Below are 22825 nucleotides of genomic sequence, written 5' to 3'. Positions count from 1 at the left end.
GTCAATATAACAATGCATTGTTCCCACTACAAGCATTTTCTTATGAACATTAACTAAAAGCAAGCAAACATGCTGAGGCCGCAACATGCAAATCACCAGAAATTTATAGCTTACATGATACCATCACCAGGAGAGGTAGGTGTCCCCTGCATCAAATTTAACTCTATAGTATTTCAAATTTGAAACACAAGTAATTGCAACTTATTACATGGTTAACTATTTGATTCATCTAAACTTTGTCATGGCAACTGTCAAGATATGATATGATGAACATGAACAAGTTGGATGATATCCAAACGCGAGAAAGGATTTTACATCGAAACAAGTGATATTCAAACGCAATTATAGTACACATGTAAACCAGAACATTTATCTCTATATTTCACTCATTTTTCAACAGTCATCCCCACCTCCAGTCATACAAATCATTTCAATGGATTTCATCTTATTATCTGGAATCAGGTAACAATCGACTCAACTAATTGCCACAAATAACTTACGATACAACCTTAGATATTTACAAGTAATATTATCAATAATTGACTCAACCAATGCCAAAACTTTGAAAATTTTCTTTGGGTGAAAGAATCTCCAATAAAACAATGTTCAAAAGCATTTCCAGTAGCTTGGATCAGGAAGCTGGTCTTAAACTTCAGAAACGAATACTCCTGGATGATGCAATTGATGCCCTGTCACATTGTCGTGCAAATGAGTAAAAGAAGCATGCATAACAGTAAACTGCAAAAGATAGAATCATAAAGGTTCCTGAAAATACTAAGGTACTAACCATGCTTGCCGACATTTGACAGCTTCATGGCGAACAGATCTCTTTGTATCATCAAGACACTTTGGTAGTGCTCGTAGAACCTAATATAATCAAAGTGGATACTATGAAGCATAACAAATAGGCACTCAAATGTTTCCAGAAAGGTTAATAATATGAAAAATATTTATGAAAAAAGTTGATTCACAGCATTGAGCAATTAGCACATATTGAAAAGTGAATCAAGTATGAGAAAGAGTGCAACTAAAATATTGACAAACCTGTGTTCTCAATGGGTAAATACGCGCATGGGGAAGCTCAGACAATGCAACAAGACATTGAATAGCCGTCTCCCGAACAAGCTGCACAAGGGAAGAAAAAATCCACCATGAACATCATTGATTTTTATTTTATTTGGTTACAAAATCATTACTAATTTTGATTGATTTAAACAATTAAGATTGCAACAAAGTGATGAGAAGTCTAAATGTTTGAGAAACATAATTTCTTTTGAAGCAGCTTATCTTTTAACTGAGACACAAGATTTTGTACAATTTAAGTTACAGCCAAAAATAATCAGGAGTTCAAACATGTCTAGCAGGCCCTAATGTAGCTCACAATTGCAAAGATGTCTAGATTATTCAAACTGGCAAAATGGTTTGAGAAGCAATGAAGTTCCTATATAAAACAACTAAAATCTGCATGTTTTAGCAGTAAATAAATTATACAAAGAAATTATGATACCGTCTTATGAGGGTAGTCCACGAGCTTAATTAGACAATTGATGATAATATGTGCATTCTCAATGACAGCTTCTTGTCCTGCATGCATGAACATAGTTTATGTAAGACAGCATTTACAGGTCATCCTTTCTTCTTGTCAAAGATCACATGATTAGTATGGCATGTTTTAGCATGCTAATACTTTGTGGAAACACGAGAAGAAGCTACATAATGTATCAAGTGTACCAGCAAGGAACACACTAGTATTTGCGAATAATAAAAATTGCACCAAGGAAAATGATTGTTAAAACCCATATTAACATCGAAACTGATCCTTCTAATGACTCAGTTTCTTTCCCACAAGGAAAATGTAAAAAGAAACTGAAAATAAATAAAAAGGAACAATACATAGAATCACAGTATGAGAACTTAAAATTCACAACAAACTACAGCCTTAAAAATCAGATGAGTTAAATAATACAGCCATCGTAATTACCATTTTTCTCTGTCAACATCCCAGATAAAACTAGCAACAGACCATACAAGATATCTTTATCTTGGATATCTTTTGTTAACATAGACAAGCAATCCAGAAGAATTGGTATGAGCTGCAAAATTTACAAGGGAACAAAAAAATTCAATAGAAAAACAAAATTAATAGTCCAACAAATGTAATATAAGTAATTACTGATAGTTTAAAATTTCTCAAACTAACCTTTTTAGCTTCATTCAGTATAACAATCAGTGGAGTGTCAGACATGACATGTGCAAAAGCTCGTAACAGTAAACATCTGAAATTGTAGAAATAGCAATTTAGATATTTGTGAGGCGAAGGGAGACAATATATTACTCCAAGTCAAAATAGCTGTTATTCATTGGCAATTTAGTAATAGTTGCATTGTTAAAAAGGTATCGATCAAAGTTATATATATAGAAAAAGCCACGGAGGGAAAATAGTTTTTGTTTGAGAGAGCACAGTATATCTACCTGGACAGTGATGAATCAGATCTTGAGATCAACTGCTGAAAGATGGGAATCATAGAAGAGAAAAACCTCTGCTTATATAGAGGCCGTATTGTGGCATGAAATTTTTTGTTCAAACAAACTTCAGCATCACTCATAAGAACGTGAAAAGCTTCCGCAGCACATTTCCTTGCCAAAGGATCCCATTTCTGCTCTTCATTATTTTCATGTGAACCTTCAATCAAAGGCAATGAAATCTTTGTGTCTGATATTAAGCACTCAATAAATATCATAGTGATGTCTTTAATCTTTTCATGACCACGCAACAGCAAACCTTTTCCAATCCATGAGAGCCCACAAATGGCATTGGTTTGAAGCGATCTATCATTTGTGATGCTGAGGCATAAATCAGTAAGAGCCATTTCACTTCCATTACTTGATCTATTACATCTCTGCAACATATTATTACAAGAAAACACTATTTTTGTGTTGAATATAACATCAAGAGCTTCTTCCAAGGTAAGTTCGCCAGACTTCTCTACAACACTGGATTTTGAAATGAGTTTGTTGAACATAGAACCCAAAGCCTGTGCAACTGGAACAACGCCCCTAAGGAGGGTAAGTATAAAAAGATGCAGAAGTCCTCTGATATTTGGAATGTGTGTTTTGGGGCGAAGTGCAATAATTACTGATGTAAATAATAGAAGTATCCCTTCATCCCTAGGGGAAATATCATATTTTCCAAAAGTTAATGGCAATCTTTCTACATCATTAAGCTGAAAGCTGGTATGTGTCGATAACATACTGTAAGCTTTTTGAATTATAACATTTTGACTCTCTACAGAGCAACACCCGACAGAAACTTTCATCGCTTTCATCATTGCATCAAGAAGACCCTGCAATACAAGCAGGAAAAATCACCATTGCTACTTGGATTGTCTATTTAGTTGCACTTATATAAAAATAGGTACAGGATATTAACTACTCCCTCCGTTCCTTTTTTTAGGAAAAAAACAATAAATTAAGTGTACTTTTGCACATTATCTTCCTATTATACCCTTATTTTAATTTACCGATAAATTTCTTTTTTTTTTTTGCACACACTCTATTTCCAATAAATTTAATATATTATGTACAAAAAAAATTAATATGTTTGTACCAAAAAAAAAATTTTAGTTTTCCAAATATATATTAAATCTTTTACGGTTTCAACAACTACTCCTAAATATTTGGAATTTACATGAGGGTATAATAGACAAAGTATAACCTTAAATTATCAAAACGACAAGTAATTTGAAACAAAATTATTTTTCTAAAACGACAAATAAAAAGGAACGGAGGGAGTATATTCATAAAATGATTAGTGAAGATTATAATACATAAGTGTCACTTTAGATTTACCTTTTCCTCAGATGGAGCATTAGAATCCATGGAATTTCCTGCTTGGCTCCAAATCTCCACAGCAAATTGCACTACAAACTCCTCTGCACCTCCATTTTCATTGATCCTGCCCAGATTCAATTCCAAATATAAGATACATCAGAAATTGTCAGGTGCGAACAGTGTTTTATTGTGAACAGTTGATGAAAAGAAAGCACCATAAGTATATCCATTATTTTTAATACAAAATATCAAGCTATTATCATATCATAGTAAAGAAAATTCATATAGTCATAACAAAGTGAAAATAACATATAAGCCTTGAAGAGAAGAATACCATGGAAGTAGCTTGCAAGAATAGCACTCCAAAAGCTGAACAGCAATTTCAGAAGACGTCAAATTTCTACAGGCCTAGATGAACAAATACCAGAAAGTTAAAATAATATTCAAATAAGTAAAAACACGACTATAATAAGAGGATAAAAATCAGGCAGTAACAAAATAAGTTAAAGAACTTTATAAAAGTGAGATAACATATTCCATGATGCCTTGAACATGACAAATAGGGTAGAAGAAATTATTATATATACATACATAGACCTCTGATAGATTGGCAAATATGGTTCCTTCCAGCCCTTGAAGAATTGTTAGCATATTTTTCATGCCAGTCATGCCTATATCAGATAATGCTTCTACTTTGAGTGAAAATGGCAGAGCAATATCATGGAGAGAAAGCAGTTCCATAGTTTTGTCTACAACAAAACTCCTGTAGCTCATAGCTTTCTCAGACTCGCTGATGTTTTGAACAAACGAGCCAATATGAAATAATGCTTTCAATGTGGCATTCCATAGTACTGTTTTGTTGAAATCGTCTATTATAATTGACATGAATTTCTTCAAAATATTCTCAAATGTTGATTTTGGTATTGGAAAAACATCTAAATGAAACATTGCCAGAATCTGCAAGCCCTTCACTGTGTATCAGCATAAAAAGCAAAAAAGAAATCAGCAATGTGAAGATATAATAATAAAGTCACAAGGCAGGGAATCAAAATAGATTTGACGATTTAGTTAAAAATGAGAGAATGCATAGGAGAAAAAAAATGTTTTTGACGTTTGATGTTTAAAATCACGGGACAAAAACCAACATGTGACACAAATGGTAGATACTTTGGTCCCTTGACCATTTGGTCTAAGGTTCGATCCCTTGCTGGTGCGATGGAAAAACATTTGTTGGGAGAGGTCAACCCCTTAAATGTATCTCAGTTACTTCGAGGGTTAGTCTTTGCAGTTGTGCGCAGAGGATAACTTGGTTTACCAAAAAAATAAAATAATAATCACGGGACAAAATGATCCTATAAATGAGGTTCATAACAAACTATAAATTTTGTCAAGGGGTGCTCTATCAAAAACCTTTGCTGCATTTTTGAGCCACTTTGCCCTGCTGTCTCCTTTTTATATTTACTCTCACACAGATTTTCCCCATAAGTGCTTTTCGCCCCTTTTTACTAGAAAGTTTTCATCGTTTATCAATGTAAGTATGTAGTATGTATGTCACAAGTTAACAATACAGCTATTTAAGAGTACCACTACCACTTACCAAAATACAATTAAGATTCTCAAAAAGAAACACACGGTGTATTTGGATGAAAATTTTAAACTAAATCAAAAAAGAGTAATCACCTCCAATGTATATATCAGGATCAAAGGGGCACCTGTCAGCACTTACAGCTAAGACTGAACCAAAGGCATTAAATAACACATTTGAGAAACTATGAAGTATGGTGCAATATGTCCCCTGCTTTTCCTCAGATAAAATAACTAATTCCCTGCATCCTGCGAGTAGTTCTATGCAGATATAAAGGAATCCGAACTTAACACGTTGTGAGTCAAAAATACCACCACTTTGCAAGCCATCAACGTTACTAACAGAAAATCCCAAATTATCCATCATTCTTAAGAAAAGACTTTGAAACAAAGCATTGCAGGAAGGAATGGACGTCTTGGCAGTAATATAGAGAATGCGACCAATAGCATGTAGTTTCTTCTTTTCTTGCACAGAAATCGTGTCGTACATCTCATAAGAGGCAATGGTGTTGATTATAAAGTTCACATCCTCATCATCAATTATCAAGGTAACTAATTGACCGCTATTTTGCACCACAAGCTGTTGAAGTAGGGACAGAGCTTCAATTACAATTTCATCCTTTGGAAAGTCAATACCATCTATGGATGCTAGGGTAGAAGAAAAAGCTGGCTCCCCTAAATAAGTATATAAGGTGTCTTTCAATGCAGACCAAATAGCCCCAGCATATTTTGCGATTCTCTCTGCACCATATTTGGAGGAGCACACTCGAAGATATTTTAAGGAATCAATCTGAATGCACAGAAACCCAACACACGGGAAACTATAAATGGTTAAGTATTAAAAAAAAAAAGTATGATGGTAATTGCACATTTACATTTAGAATGAAATATCATACTATAGTAACACCAACCTTTGCTGACTGTAGTGAAGAAGAAAGTTTCTCAAGAAGCAGAGGAATTGCAAATGGCTCAAAAAGAGGTGTAGAAGAGAATGCAGACTGCAGAAAATTAAAATGATTAGCTCATTATAAAACACAACTGGAATAACATAAACTTGCAATTTTTTATATATAAAATATACAATATTGTATTAGAACTCAATTGCATTTGAGATATATCGAATGTGCTCTTCCATTTCTAGATGATACTATGATAGTAAGACCGAATTGCATGAAATGAATCATATGCACACATATACATACAACTCACATGTATATTAATATTTGCATTTTCTTCCTTTATTAAGTAAGGGAAACAGAATAGGAGGACACCGGATCAGCCTAAACAAGGCAACAATAAGCAACATATTTATTCAACACAAGAACCTCTATTTAATATACACGTCACTCATAAATCTAAGTGAACCAAAAGGCTACTAATAAATCCAAACGCCAATTCAGAGTAACAAGTTACAAGCAATTCACAAGTTTAAGTTGCTATATGCTCAAAAGCTGACTAACTATTGATTGTACGGTTGCTTCTAACTCAATGTACATTTTAATAAAAGAAACACCCATGGCTACTCTTCAATGTACATTTCAATCAAAGAAACACCCATGGCTACTCTACTGATATTTAAAATTCCCAGAGTACTCACTAACTACACTGTATGAAACAAGTGTAGCAGCTGCTAACTTACACTATGCATCACTTCTAAATTTAAAAACCTAGGTATAACTATAAAAGGCTTGGCTTATTAGTGGTACTGGACATTTCCAGATGATACAGAGAGCATTGCTCAGTCTCAGTATTGCTTGATTATCCCCTCTCTATCTTCCCCAAAAACAGAGAAAAGTGCATTACAGGATATGAAACTCATCAGGGAAAATCGCTTAAAATGAGAAAGAAGGAACAAAGATCAACATATTAAAATCTATCCTCAAGAAAGCAATATAACTATGGGGATTTTGGTAATCAATGACAAATCTCTTAAAAAAACATTGAACTTGAATCCCATCAATTTCTGTCTATCTCCAGAACTTTGTGAGGTTTTCAGCTAACTACTCTCTATGTATGTTCAAAAAGAAAGGAAGAGCAAAGAAACCACAAAACTGCTCTTCTATAACCTTCAATTTTATATCATGGACTCTTAGCATAAAACACATAAATTTTAGAGAAAGGACAATTTTAAAATTAAGAGTCAAAATGAAAATTGAATAACATGATTCAAAAGTTCAGAGGTTCTCATCAATGACTGAATCACTAATTATAAAAAAGAAAGAAAAAAAATACAATGAAAATAAGCACCACAAAGTCTGGACAAAAGTTCCACGTACCATCAGAGTCCTTGACAGGTCATCTCTTTGCACATGAGTGTCCCCGCTGGTTGGCTGGTAAAGAAACAAAGATTGCAAATAAATAACAGTCAGAATGGATACTTTCAGAGAAAATCTCCATCTTCAAGAGTCTTCCAGCATCAGTACTCAACAGATAATAACACAGCCACATAGGTGAAAAACAGGTAGATGCATTTATACAAACCAAGTTGTTAGTGTGTGGATCATATATAGTCACTGGCTAAGTGGTGTATAGCAATCAGAACGCACAAATGGAAGATGTTCAATGGAAAAATATATGTGAAAGGTTAAGCTTACATGTGTAAAGTGAATAGGAAAATAAGGTGCTAAAATATCAAAAAGATCTCTAGCAAAGCTTGCAAGTGGACCAGATGGATCAGGATATAGTCGTGCCAAAGAATCAACAATATGAAACGCAACCATTAAACATTCTGGATCCTTTTCTGTGTCTATGGCTTCACAAGTTCCAAAAATAAGATCCTCCTCCTACAAGAGAGTCAAGAACAAATGTGTTACGATATTACCAAAAAATAAATGAGCACACAGTGTCAGAGATCAGTAAGCAGCAAACTTTAAATAAAGTATAATTATTCTTAGAATTGGGAGTTGAGCCTAACTCAACCCTACAAAACCGGCTTGAAAGGTGAGGATTGTCTCTACTTTATAAACCCATATACAGGTCATCTCACCTCCGATGTGGGACTTCTTAACAATTATGAATACAAACAAGCTTCATAAAACACACCTTACCAATTGTAAGTCATACATTGACCGATATATTTGTGTTTTAATTGTAAGGTGAGGATTGTCTCTACTTTATAAACCCGTATATTTTTGTGTCATATCCATAGCAATATTTAATAGTATATTGAACATTAGACTGAGTAAATCCATATGTCTCTATGCAAAAGTGGAAAGATACACTTTTATTTTCAAATACTTAACAAAATTCCATCAACATAGATAATGTAGATGGTAGTATATAATAATCATATATTCATGCGACAAACTGAGATGCCACAGCACAAATCAACAGGCTGTGTTATGACTAGGCCAACCTATATTTTCTTCATAATCATAATTATGTTGTCTTTAGTTAAAGCCATACTGACAAACTGATTGGTAATAAATTGTATATACGGGGAAGTGGAAGCCTAATGCAATGGTACTTATATGTTAAAAGAAACAATTAATATCATCAGTTATAATAGTATATTCAAGAAATTCATTTTCATTTTTCTTTATTCATTGGTGTAATAGACGTTTAGGAAAGAAAGGACTACCAATGAAGCAACTGTATCGGCATAATGTTCTAGCAGGTAATCAAGCAGTTCAAAGCATATCTGCAGTATTAAAACAGAGGAATTAAATGTGAGATGTTTGACGAATATAGATTATATGAAGTCAAAAGGGGGGATTAATTACATAATAACTGCATCATGGGTTCAACTCCCCCACTAATAAAGATAACAACTAACATTTTCTATTTAAAAATAAATAAAACTGTATAAAAACATTTACCAAGAAGAACCAATCAGTTTTCAGACTGATTAATTAAGAACATTAAACTGTATAAAAACATTTACCAAGAAGAACCGATCAGTTTTCAAATTTGAGACAATTCTACTTTACAGCAGAAGTATAAAAATCTTGTCGCTTTTTGGCAACAAAAAAATTTTACCTTCCTGTCATACTGTCCTAAAGATTGAACTTGCAAGTTTTGTAAAAAAGATCGAGCAATGGCTTTGGCATCACTACCCGTTACCATACCCACACCACTTTTCCTCCTTATCAGTGCCAAGCAACCCAGAATTGCACCTCGTACTGCTTTCCAATCTACCTGATTATAAATAATATTAGAAAATATCATGGGAATATTATGCATCATTAAAGTGGTTGTAGATCATCAATCACAACACTTGGTGAATTCAAAATGAACAACAGTTCACAATCCAGTTTAATCAGCAATGTTGAAGGTTCAAGCACCAGATTTTCATAAAATATCAAAACTTCATACAATGAATAAAACTACCAGATTTAGAGATGCCGTATTTTATTCAAACTGATAAATGGAATATATTTAGGATTGAGTATCACGGCACACAACGCAATATGTTATGTGTATGGACTACGGAAGGGTCGTAGTAACTATAATATCTTCATCTCCACAATGAATTCAACTCAATCTCAACCCAGTCAAACTTTGGAACATGAATGAAATCTCTTGACATGGATTTTGAAAATTTGATGGAAAAGGAAATTATGATTTGTGAGAATATCCATCCAGAGGGAATAAGAAAGCCATCAACAGAAACAAACTAGAACAAAAATTTGAAAAAATCTCCAAACAATAACTTAGAAGCAGAACAAATATTTATACTGACCATTTTTTCCTTAAAGAACCCAACCAAGCTATGTATAGTTTCACCGTTCAGAGGTTTTGATTGAATACGAGTAAGCACCTCTGCCAGAAGAAGAATTCCTGAAGAAGTTTTTCAAGTAGACATTCACTAATAAGAACATAATCCAAAGCAAAATACATGCTATAAAATTTATATTTATATCCATACACAAATAGGCATGTGAATGGTATCCATATGCTATGTGTATGCATAAATAGATAGTGTGCTGCACAAGCACACAACTACATGTAAATTGTTAACTAGTAGTACAAAATATTAGCATACAAATCAGGCTAAAGATAATTACATCGAATGTCACACCGGTTGTGTGATGGAGTTCGAGTAAAGTAACGACCTACGGATATGTAGCTAATTCACCACAATTTTTGTTTTGCTCCATCATTCATGATCTAACAGAGAATGCTATGTGCAATAAAAGTTTGAAAAATAAGCAAAACAAACCTCTTGATCGAATAACTGCATCTGTCGAAGTCAAATACATATCCAACTCTCTAACCTAAATTTTGAAACAGAAAAAAAAAAAACTCAAAGTCAATTAAAAAAACACAAATTAAGTAACCATGAATGAATATATAAAAAATAAAAATCAAATTTTGTTTTTTGCTCAAAAAATTGAAACACATACAAGTGCTTCTAGAGTTAAAGCATTGGTCTTTATCAACACTCCAATTGCGTCCAAGCTTGCAACCTGCAATGCATAAGAATAATTAGCAGAGAATAATGATTTTGAAATTGAAAAGTATTGATGGATGAATTGAGGATGGGAGTGAACCTGGTGAGTTGGAGTGGAAGATGAGTCAACGTATGATTCAATGTGACGAGTCAATTGAGTGGTTTCCGCCATCGATGATGATGATTGAAAGGGAATTGAAGGTTTTAGAAATTATAGTTAGAGGGAGAAGAGAGAGTGCAGTATTTTAGGGTTTAAGGATATTCGCAATTACTTGTGTAGAGACTGTGTTTGTTTGGGTTCAGAAAGAAAGTGAAAGGAAAGAATATAAAGTAAAGAAAATAGAAGGAGAGAATGAGCATGGAAAGAGTAAAAACTTAGAAGTAATATACATGAAATTAAACCAAATCAAATTGTTTGTTTAGAGCTTATCAAAAAAAAAATGTTTGTTTAGATTTCGCTTATTTTTTAGTTTATGAAAATAGATTATGCAAATAAATAAACTTTTATGTTAATTCATAAGTTTTTATTAACAAAAATTATATTTTTATAAGTTGTTTTTTCGTAAACTAACTTGTAAAATTTATAATAGGCAAAATTACACTGCAGGTCCTTTATCTTATTTTTTTTGTAATATTTTGGTTCTTTATCTTTTTTTTTGTAACATTTTAGTCCTTTACCTTTTATTTGTAATATTTTTGTCCTTTATTTTTTTTATTTGTAACACTTTAGTCCTTTTTTTTATAACACTTTGGTCCTTATCTTATTTATTTATAAAAAATATAGGACCTAAATGTTACAAATAAAAAATAATAAAGGACCATAGTGTTATAAAAAAAAGATAAAGGACCAAAGTGTTACATAAAAAATATAAAGGACCAAAGTGTTACAAAAAAATAAGATAAAGGACATGCGGTGTAATTTTGCCTTTATAATAACTAGCGGGCGAGACCGGCGCGTTCGGCACCTGTCTGGCCCGCTAGTATAGGTATAGATAACATGTTTTGATTAAGTTCAAAAATAAGTCAATTCAAATAGGTTCAATATAATATTTGTTTGGTTTGATTTGCTCTGTTTTAAATTTTAATAGAATATTATGCAATTTTTATATTTAGTTTTTAATATTTCTTTGCTTATTATTAGCATGCAATCTAATAGATTATCTTCTTCTATGTTTTCAATATTACTTTGCATATTTTTTTATTTTTGGGGTCTATGTATACGAAATTGTAAATACACTAAATTCACACACGTAAAGAGATTTCGAGTTCAAACAATTTCGATATTTTATCAATTGAGTTAAGACTTATGAATATCTACACATTGACTGCACATTAAAAGTCACCACAATTTTTTGGTCATACTAGACATATTTTTTAGTTTAAAACCGGATATCCTCTACGCGCAATCGCAAAGAAAAGAGTAATACCTCGAGTCTTGTGGGACCCAAATGGATGGCAACTATTCTTAAGAGTTTTATCCGACAAAAGCCCACCTGTTTTCGGCAACACAGTACAATACAATACAAACTTTGTACTAGTTTTCACCAAATTCAACATCTTCAAAAATGTCAACCGAAAACGCATTCATAGAAATCCAAATCCCCGAACAGAAACTTCTCCCAAACGGACTTCGTTTCCCTGCAGTAGTATCTCCTTCTTCTTCTTCTCATACACTCCCTCTAAACGCAACACACACAATCAAAACCCAAAAACCCTATCTCCAATCCCTCCTTAACCAATCCGGCGCAATCATCCTCAAAAACCTCCCACTCCGAACCGCATCTCACTTCAACGACGTCGTCGAAGCTTTCGGTTACGACGAACTTCCTTACGTCGGCGGTGCAGCACCGCGGACTAAAGTCATCGGACGTGTTTTCACCGCCAACGAATCTCCGCCGGATCAGAAAATCCCTTTTCATCATGAAATGGCTCAGGTCCCTCAATTTCCTTCTAAATTGTTCTTTTTCTGTGAAGTTGAGCCTGCTAGTGGTGGTGAAACTCCGATTGTTCTTAGTCATGTTGTTTATGATAGGATGAAGGAACGGTATCCTGAGTTTGTTGAGAAGCTTGAGAAGGATGGTTTGTTGTATGTTAGGGTTTTGGGTGAAGATGATAATCCTAATTCTCCGATTGGTAGAGGATGGAAATCAACGTTCTTGACTGATGATAAGAAAGTTGCTCAACAAAGGTTATATACAATTTTTTAGTTTATAGAAAAAATGTTAGTGCTAAGCCAGTGATTATGGCATATTTGGATAAATATGCCATAGATTAATCAAATACTAATAGTATAAGCTGCTTTCGGATTAGTGCTTGCTTATGTATAAGTTTAAGTTATTTCTTTAACAAAAGAAAAGATTAAGTTAGGTTGTTTATACCTTTATAAGCTGAAAACAACTTATAGACATGTCATGAATTGTTCCTATAAACTCTCTCAAAGGTCATGTTTTGATTGACTTATTTGACTTTATTTAATGACATAAGTTTTGTGAGTATATGGGAGAATTTATGAAAATAGTGTATGGTATATACAAAAATGATTTTATTTTATAGAAAAAAAATTTAGTTTATATTCAATTCAATATACATTTTTTAGTTTATAGAAAAAAAAAAATTAGTGCTAAGTTAGTAATTATGGTCTGTTTGGATAAATAGATTATAGATTAATTAAGTACTCATTGTATCCCCGTTTATACTGCATAAGTTGTTTGCATAAGCTCAAAAATAAGCTAATCCAAACGGGCCCTAAGACTATAATTAAGCTTCTTTCGTATTGGTATTAGTGCTTATAAGTTATTTCTACAACAAAAGAATAAATGAAGTTAGATTGTTTATGCCAGAGAACTTATGAAAATAAGTTGAAAACAACTTATAGGCATGTCATGAATTGTTCCTATAAACTCCCTCAAAGGTCATATGTTTGGATTGACTTATTTGACTTTATTTAATAACATAAGTTTTGTGAGTATGTATGGCAGAATTTATGAAATTAGTTTATGGTATATACAAAAAATAAATTATTTTAGTTTATCTTTTGTTATAGAAATAGCTTTTGTGAGCTTATATATAAGCATTTATCATGATAAGCATTTGTACAGGGCCAAAGTATCACAAGTACTTAGTACTTATGCTAGTAGATAAACTCATATAAACCATTCCAAATCGTCCCTGTTCAAGTTTTCAGGGTCTAAACTTTGGACCTCCTTTTTAAAATCCCTTTGCTTAGGTCAAAAGAGTTACTTTGTGGGGGAAAAAACTGCTTTTATATTGATGTTATGAACAAGGTTTTGGATTATGTTTGCAATTGTAATCAGTATCAAATACAGCTTATGTTGCGGTCAAATAGATACTAAAAACTGTGATTTCACAGCCCAAAATACTGCTTTTGTTGTGGTCAATTAAAACTATGATGTCGCTGCCCAAATTATAGTTGTGTACTTATTTAAAAGAACTTTGATTGTGAATATTTGCAGGGCTGGTGAACTTGGTATGACATTGGAGTGGTTGGAAGATGGAGTGAAAACAGTAATGGGACCAATTCCTGCAGTGAAGTATGATGAGGTAAGAAAGCGCAAGATTTGGTTCAATAGCATGGTGGCCGCTTATACTGGTTGGAAAGATGAAAGAAATGATCCTGTTAAGGCTGTGACATTTGGGGATGGTAGCCCTTTACCTGCTGATGTAGTGTATGATTGTCTTAATATACTTGAGGAGGAATCTGTTGCAATTCCTTGGCATAAAGGGGATGTTATGTTGCTTGATAATTGGGCTGTTCTTCATTCTCGAAGACCCTTTGATCCTCCTCGAAGGGTGTTGGCTTCCCTTGTCAAGTAAATTACCAATTCCTTCCTAGCTTGCACAGGAATAAGGGTTGTTCTAGATTTCAGCTGCCTAAAATTCTTAGCTGTATTGTATTTGTAGTTTTACAGAAATAACAAGATATATACCCTATTTGTTGCGTAGATATGTATAAAATACCACCATGCTCATGCAGTTGGTCCAACCTAAGAGAAATTGTTAGCTCCTTAGTGACTATATGTCTACAATATCCATTATTTCTTTTTGGAGATTCTATACTGTAGAATTTTATACCGAACAAGAAAGGCTATTCCGAACTTTTCTTCTGTATACATGATCATCTGAAGATAATCTAGCAAAGCATTTGGTTGCATGAAGTACCTGAAAGGTGAAGTGTAATTTTTAATATAGAACAAAGCAAACATTTCTGAGTAAAATGTGGTAATCACATCCTTGTCAGAACAAGCCACTAAATTTGGTCTAGTGATGAGGGTTTGGTTAGTATGTATGAGGTCTTATGTTTGATCTTCATTAAGAAAAAAAACATCCTTGTTGTCAGAACTGGCCATGAAGCTCCAAGGATAGGTAGAACGAAAAAAATGCAAAGTAATCAAAGAATACTAACATATGTAGAAATGTTAAGATAATTGTCAGATTACAAGTTAGTACATATCTATAAGAATCATGGCAGCAAAATCCTTCCTCAGCAACAGAAATATTCACCAACAAATTGAATTGCAATTGAACATAGTTTAAAATAATTGTTATCGACCCCCCATCAATTCCATTACTACATGTCTATGATCCTTCTTGGTTATTAATTTTTCTCACACTAACAATATTAAAATAGAGAGGTTAACTTACTTATACACAATAATCATGGGGATACAAATCCATCATAATAGGATCAACGTGATCTTTCATCTTTGTCGTTTTATGGGAGAATTTTTTTATAAATGAAGTGCTATATTTGTACATAATTATTTGTCTACTTACATATATATATATATATATATATATATATATATCCATCCTAAAACTTTTGCAACTTGGATCAAAATGGATAAACTTAAGTGTCAAGTGTCAACCTCTCTTTTGCCTGATTGACCAACTATAATTTTCAACATTTATCATTGACATGATTTTCTTGCATCTTAGCCCTTTTTAGATTTGCTTACCTATCCCGATTTGCCCTCAAATAAGAATAACTTTAGCATTTTTATGATGCTCCATATATATTATAGTGGTGCATAATATATCTTCACAATCATTCGGAGGCATAAGTATTGATGCTTATACAAAACACAACATATAAAACTTTCATTCGTTTTATATTTGTTTTGGCTAGAAACTTCATCCTTAAAGTGGATAAGTGAGATGACTGGTGTTCGAACCTCGATCCCTGCATATATAATACAATGCCTTTGCCAACTGAGCTAAACTCACGGGACTTGCTTTATATTTATTTTGGTAAAAGTATTACAAGGAGATGATTGGGTTTGCATGGCTAATAGTAATGGTCCGGTTAGACTTGGTATTTGCAGTCTAATAGTAACAAGTTGGTCGATCTGATCTAATCAATATAGATGATTCCATGAATAAACTTTTAGATTAGATTCATTTGATAAGTGTCCTTTCTAAATTTTCTTTATAAAATTTGTAAGTTGAGTTAATTTTCTCAATCCATAAAACAGATTGTGTACAATAATAGTAAATCTTAATATAATATAAGTAGTCATTAATTTGGAAGTAACTTTAACCTGGCTCACGCAACATGTTCACAAATTAACTGCACTGTCCACAAATCTTGCACTCCATCATACTCTATTGGACTAATTTCCTCTCCCCCCCACCCAAAGCATGACCTCAGTGCAGTGGTTCTTAGGCCTCACATGCCCAACTTCCAACTTATAGTACAGTCGGTGCCTTTATATTTATTATTTGGCAAATGCTAAATAGTGCCTCCGGGATTAGCATTAATATTCAAACATGAATAGAGAACGTTCCTTCGAACATTGCTCGGTTGATAGAGACATCATAATATTTATGAGCATTGCTTATTTATTTTAAAGGATAAAATTATAATCACTAAATTAATAAGAAAAAATCAATCGTTGTAGTTAGTTCAGTGGTGATTGGCGTTGTACTTGATAGAAAAAACCACAGTTCGATACCCCTCAACTGCTGTCAGATGGTGTCAGAACTGACCTCCGAACTAAATTAGACGGTTCAGTGAGCCAAGTACCCTGTTGGGGAAAAAATGACTAAGAAAAAAGAAAGTGAATTGTGAACATCTTTTATTGCACCTGAACAGTTTAACCCTATTTTTCTTCTAAGGAACAATTAAAGACACTAACTCTATATACTCCAATATTGTGCAAAAGTGGATTCCATTCCTTATCATATTTACAAACTAGACACATTTTTGGTAGGACTAGGAGTACTATAGCGGCGCATGAGTCAATCATTCATTTCACATATAGAAAACAAAAAAGGTCACTACACAAAGAACTATCAAAAAGACAAGTTGATGGGGGCAATGAATGAAACGAAGAATAAAACTATGAAAGGGAATTTATTTTTATTTTTAAAAAAGCCCAATAAAAGGGGATATGGGAATGAATCGGAGAAGGAAAAATTAGCTACCCCAATTGTGGAGTCATCTTATCAATGATGGCTAACATAATATAGTCTTTCTTTTATTTAAAAATATATAATGTTCATGTAATAATAATAAATACAACAAAAGGAATGAAAATTCGGGAGAGTTAAAACAAAAAAAAAACAAAAAATAGTTGGTAGATATAATAGAATTTCTTAAGCTAGAAGTATGGTTAAGAATTTGAAATTTTTGTTGTTAATTTTGCATTGATTCTCTTTATTGGTGTTAATCCTATTTGGGACATCATACATTAAATAAAAATATATATTTCACTCAAATGAAAATTTAATATACTAGTTCTCTATATTGATCGAGTCTAGCCACTTCTATTATATTCAATTTCATTGGTTTGATTTTTACTTAGTGATTCTTTACATATGCGAAATTTGACTAGTAAGGTTGAATTGAGTCATTGATTCTTAATGTGAGAGGTATTAAGGTTTAGATATTGCATATATGATATAGACTATGAGTTAGATTTTTATAGACATATAATTAGGGTTTCGAGAAACTATAACCTTTTTTCTTTGTACATCTATCCTTGGAGACATGTGTAGGCGGATAGCCTTAAGCGTGGAATTCAATATGTATGTGTGTACCTTGGTGGACAAAATTTGGTGCATCTTTAGGGTGTGTCCATTATATGGTATGTGCAACTTCGTCTAATTTGGTGTTCTAGTTCAATTTGCGAATGAGTCTTGACTTAGTCCAGAAGAATTAATATATACCCGAGCAATCATCAACTCTTTGTCTTTAAATGTAACTTAAATATGACACCAAAAAAAATGTAACTTAAATATCGGATTAGTCTTGATCTTCCGACCAACTAAAAAAAGGAGTAATCAGTCAATTTAGTCCCTAAACTATCACTCTCTCACCAACTTAGTCCCTAAACTATTAAAACCAATTAAAAGGTCCCTAAACTATATTCACATCCTTCAATTTAGTCCCTAAACTATTTTCCATCCATCAATTTAGTCCTCCGTTATATTTTCCTTTAACTGTTCTTTAAAACCCTAAAATCCAAAAGCTACTTTTACTCTTATATCTCTCTTCTCGACCAACTCTCTCAAATCATCTCAATCTGAAAACCCTAGAGCCACCTATACGCTCCAATTCCGGTTGTCGTCGTTGTTTTAAGGTACATTTTTCACTGTTTTTCGTTCTAACTTTTATAAATTTGTAAGGGTTTATTCTCACTTATTAATTTTCAGGAATGAAATTTGTGTTTTTTAGTGCAATGAACCATGTTGTTTTAGCTTGAACCAAATTTGTTTTAGCGTGAACCATGTTGTTGTTGCTTCCTTTTTGGCGTATTCATGTTGCTGCTATTTTGAAGCTTTTGTATCTCTTATATTATTACCATCTATATTATTGTTTATGTTGCTTTGTGGTCCTAATTTGTTTAAGTATTATAGTGGTCCTAATTTGTTTCTTTTTTATGCAATTGCCTCTCTATAGTGGTCCTATTGTGGTCCTTGTTTTGTCTCCTCAATGTTTTCTCAATATGTGCTCCTTGTTAATACTATACATTATATTATATTAGATGGCTGAAAGTGATGATGATACAAGTGATGGAGGAAGGTTCTCTTATCACTCAGAAGAACTTAGAGGGCCTATTAGTTCATCTGATGAAGAGAATGAATCAGTGAGAGTTATATATCCACAATTCAATGCTGAAGCTCAATTTGGGGAAGTTAGGTTGGCTATAGAGATGGAGTTTGCAACTTTGGCTGAATTTAAAAAAGCTGTGAAAGACTATACCATCCATATTGGAAGACAAATCAAATGGATAAAGAATGACAAGGTAAGAGCAAGAGCAAAATGTGTGTTTGAGCATTGCAAATGGGAGATACTTTGTTCGCGTAGTAGTATAACAAATAGCTTTCAAATCAAGACTTTTGAAAATACAACTCACTCATGCCCAGGAACATTCACGAATAGTCAGGCCGATAGAAAGTGGGTTATTGAGAAGTTGGAATTGAGATTGAGACAACAGCCGTCTCTTAGCCATAGTGAGGCTTATTACTTGATGAAAGAGGATTATAATCTACATTTGGAGGATAGTATGATTTATAGATCACTTAAACAAGCAAAACAAAATGTCGAGGGATCTGAAATTGATCAGTATGCTAAGCTATGAGACTATTGCCATGAGTTATTATCCCAGAATCCAGGTTCAACAGTGAAAATGAGCACTATACCACAACAAGAAGGGCCGCCAATATTTCACCGATTGTATATATGTTTTGATGCTAGTAAAAGAGGGTTCAAGGAAGGCTGCAGACCTATGATTGGATTGGATGGTTGTTTTTTAAAGGGTTATTTTGGAGGACAATTGTTGACTGCTGTCGGCGGAGATGCAAACAACCACATTTTTGTCATTGCATATGCTGTAGTTGATGTCGAAAATAAAGACTATTTGTTTAGAGACTATTTGTTTTAACAGTTATTTGATTTAGCAGTAATGATTTAGCAGTGTTGTTACTATTTTGTTGTTTTTTAAGATAGTTTAGGGACTAAATTGAAGTATTTTTTATAGTTTAGGGACTACTAACAGTCACTTAACGGAAAAGTTAACCGAGGAACTAAATTGAAGGATGTGAATATAGTTTAGGGACCTTTTAGTTGGTTTTAATAGTTTAGGGACTAAATTGAAGGATGTGAATATAGTTTAGGGACCTTTTAGTTGGTTTTAATAGTTTAGGGACTAAATTGGTGAGAGAGTGATAGTTTAGGGACTAAATTGACTGATTACTCTAAAAAAAGAAAATGGGTAGGGTTGGAGTGGGATCATGCCACAAATGAAGTTAAGGATATGCATCAAAATGGTTTGCAAATGGATTTGTTGGAAGCATCTTTTGTGGCAAGTATATGTGAGAGAGAAATCTTGATATTAAAAAACGTGGGAGAAAATAACCTATACGTGGTCTCTCAATTCTCTCTCACACACACACACAGTCCATATACACAGAATGATCGAACCAAACAGCAGCCACTTTTGTTGTTTGTTGCACTATATGTTTCGTACACACGCAAAACTTGAAAACAGTAAACACACCAATCTTAATTCTCTCACTCCTACTTTGGCCACTTAGCAAATTAAACGTGCCAAAGACAATGAAAGCAAAATTGAAAACATATATAGTTATGTGGTGTGTGTTTTTGGACAAGTACAAGACATGAGATGAAAGGTCGGAACAGAATTTCCTGCAGTAAAACTTTCACGCAGTTTCACGCAGTTTTGGATCTCAGCCGTCCGATCATAAATGAATGGTTCAGATTACAAACAGTTGATTTTAGTAATATATAATCTGGACCGTCCGATTTTAATCTAACGGCCGAGATCCAAAACTGCGTCAAACTGCGTGCAAAATGGACTGCAGCAAATCCAGATCCATGAAAGGTCCAATTCCAAAATATTGTTTTTGATGTGGAAGCTGAGTCATTTTCATTCATTTGCTTTTATTGCTACCTTTTTTTCTTAAATCAAACACTTCTTTGTCACAATTTTTTCCTTTTTCTTCATCATTGTTCAGGAGGGAATTTTATGGGCTGCTGCCATAAAGCTCAATGCCGACTCCTTTAGGATTAATATAAGCCTAACATTTGTATGTCTTATTCTAAACATCTAACTCACCTTAATTAATCATTATATTTGAGTATTAAAGTGTTTGCAAGTATATTCTATCATGAAATATTAGGGTGAGATATTTATATTTTTTTAGATAATTTCTTAGTTCTGATAAGAACATTGACGTCGTCTGTGAAAAATAGGGTTTAAAATAGAAACGAGATTCAATAGACCATTTAGCTTTGATATGATTAAGAACTACTATTTTAATTTTACGGTCAAAAAAACTACTATTTTAATTTTTAAGTACATCATTTTTTTTTGCACATTTAATGCATATATACTCTTTAAAGTTTAAACATTAATTTATATTCATTGAAGTGTAATTTTCTTACCAATCGTTAGTTGGTTTAGTGGTGATTAATTGATGCTGAATTTGGTAGGGAATACCACAGTTCGATCTTCCGCAACTGCAATCGGGAGGGAGCTCAAACCACTTGATGACAGAACTAACCTCCGAATCAGATTAAACTGAAGGTGAAAAAAAAGAAGTGTAATTTTCTATATGTATACTAATACAACAACCAATCAAATGAACTACTCAACATGATATTACACTCCAAAATATTTAAAAAAATTAGTAACGGAAGAAATGAAAATACTAAAAGGGGATGATCCTAACTCATCTAATGGACACATTATCTACACTAAAAATTAGTAGGGCGGTATGAGAGGAATTTAAACATGTATACCATGTGATAAAAATGAAGTACTTATGTCTTAATAATGTTTTGATTTTACTAGTTATTTTTGTCTTAAAAAGTTAAGTCTGTTGATGTCCAGTGATCATTCTTTATAGTGGGTCACTACCATCAATTTATTCTTAAGGGAATAACATTCTCAATTCTCAACACATATGCTTGAATGAATAGGGTTCTTTGAAATAAAAGTACTTTTAAGAGCATGACAAAATTAAAGCAAAAAATAGATCATAAGGGATAAGAAGAAGCGACCCTCACTATCAGCCTATATATGAAGTTTTTTTTCTATATAAGGATTGAACTAAATTAAATATGTTATTTTGATCAATTATTAGTCCATATTTGTGTAGATGCATCATTAATTCATTTAAAGGGGCTTCTAGGATGAAAGTTCTAACAAATCTCTTATAAATGGACTATTCATTTCAAGGATGGTGCTCCAATTCAAAGTACATAAGATTTTAACTCAAAAAAATATTTACATTACTTCCCCATATGTACTAACGGTACTCGAATCAAGAACCTCTCCAATTTAAGACATTTTTTTTTTAAATAACTTGTAATTTAAGACGGATGAATGAAATCATGGAGTACATTCTTTCAGTTTGGTGGTCAATAATTCGTCATTTGATCTATTTTGCTACTATATGTAGCATTTGACATATGAAAAACAATACCATGTTTAGGAGAGTTTTAACTAATTTATCTACTCGTTGATCATATTATTATTCATCTCTTGGTTTTAATTCATAGCCTAAATCGTATTGAATATAATTTTTCTCATAATCTTTTTAATTAGTGTAACTACTCTTTAGATTGTTTTCATAGCATTTAAGATATGTGTTCCTCAAATTGTACGGATTAAGTACATCTTATATTTCTTATAACTCAATTTTCACTTATACAAATAAATGAAAACTTCAAGATAAATTATTGAAATATAATGGCTAACAAAATACTTTTTTTTTCTCGCTACGCATTCATGTACGGAAAAGATTAGACAATGTTTTCTTAGTACACATAAATATTAGAAAATCTAGCTAACTGCTCTTATTGAATTCCTTATTTTTATGGGCGACTCTAACTTTATTTACCTAATTAATTTAGTTTAATATTCCTATGATTTAATAATTCTGTACTTAAGTCAAAAAAAAAAATTCTGTACTTTGTACCAAAAAAAAGAAAAAACTGTGCTAAAAAGCCCTGTTTTAAAACGAAAGCTC

At 32.7% G+C, this 22825-nt stretch overlaps 2 protein-coding genes across 3 annotated transcripts; one reads left to right on the top strand and one right to left on the bottom strand.

Moving 5' to 3' along the window:
* Nucleotides 1–356: 356 nt before the first annotated feature.
* On the bottom strand, nt 357–11120 carry LOC123895260 (MMS19 nucleotide excision repair protein homolog). 2 transcript variants are annotated; one of them, XM_045945515.1, is made up of 21 exons: nt 11026–11105; nt 10908–10993; nt 10761–10823; nt 10577–10631; nt 10097–10194; nt 9394–9552; nt 8996–9055; nt 8010–8198; nt 7692–7745; nt 6327–6413; nt 5512–6205; nt 4423–4802; nt 4166–4239; nt 3850–3955; nt 2473–3344; nt 2201–2276; nt 1982–2093; nt 1508–1584; nt 1045–1125; nt 788–867; nt 357–689 (listed from the first exon to the last, which is right to left on the bottom strand). In XM_045945515.1, exons 2-21 carry the CDS (start codon nt 10977–10979, stop codon nt 653–655), a joined length of 3426 nt encoding a protein of 1141 aa, XP_045801471.1. In that variant the 5' UTR covers nt 10980–10993; nt 11026–11105; the 3' UTR covers nt 357–652. The 2 variants fall into 2 exon arrangements, with proteins under 2 accessions (XP_045801471.1, XP_045801473.1); XM_045945517.1 differs by having other exon boundaries at nt 4429–4802; nt 10908–11120.
* Nucleotides 11121–12303: 1183 nt separating this feature from the next.
* Nucleotides 12304–15042, top strand: LOC123899123 (clavaminate synthase-like protein At3g21360). The gene is made up of 2 exons (XM_045950191.1): nt 12304–12995; nt 14281–15042. The coding sequence occupies exons 1-2, from the start codon at nt 12373–12375 to the stop codon at nt 14639–14641; spliced, it is 984 nt and encodes a 327-aa protein (XP_045806147.1). The 5' UTR covers nt 12304–12372; the 3' UTR covers nt 14642–15042.
* The last annotated feature ends 7783 nt before the right edge of the window (nt 15043–22825 follow it).

The sequence above is a fragment of the Trifolium pratense genome, linkage group LG7, assembly GCF_020283565.1.
Source record: "Trifolium pratense cultivar HEN17-A07 linkage group LG7, ARS_RC_1.1, whole genome shotgun sequence".
NCBI lineage: Eukaryota > Viridiplantae > Streptophyta > Magnoliopsida > Fabales > Fabaceae > Trifolium > Trifolium pratense.
Note: the sequence above shows the minus strand (reverse complement) of the source record. Positions and strands in the feature narration are given on the sequence as shown.

What these genes read in the sequence shown, in the direction of transcription:
- LOC123899123 (XM_045950191.1), top strand. Translation starts at nt 12,373, where the DNA reads ATGTCAACCGAAAACGCATTCATAGAAATCCAAATCCCCGAACAGAAA. An exon ending in AAGAAAGTTGCTCAACAAAG is followed by an intron (nt 12,996 to 14,280) that starts GTTATATACAAT and finishes GAATATTTGCAG; the next exon opens with GGCTGGTGAACTTGGTATGA.
- LOC123895260 (XM_045945515.1), bottom strand. Translation starts at nt 10,979, where the DNA reads ATGGCGGAAACCACTCAATTGACTCGTCACATTGAATCATACGTTGAC. An exon ending in CCAATCTATCAGAGGTCTAT is followed by an intron (nt 4,240 to 4,422) that starts GTATGTATATAT and finishes TTGTTCATCTAG; the next exon opens with GCCTGTAGAAATTTGACGTC. An exon ending in ATGCTCCATCTGAGGAAAAG is followed by an intron (nt 3,345 to 3,849) that starts GTAAATCTAAAG and finishes CTTGTATTGCAG; the next exon opens with GGTCTTCTTGATGCAATGAT.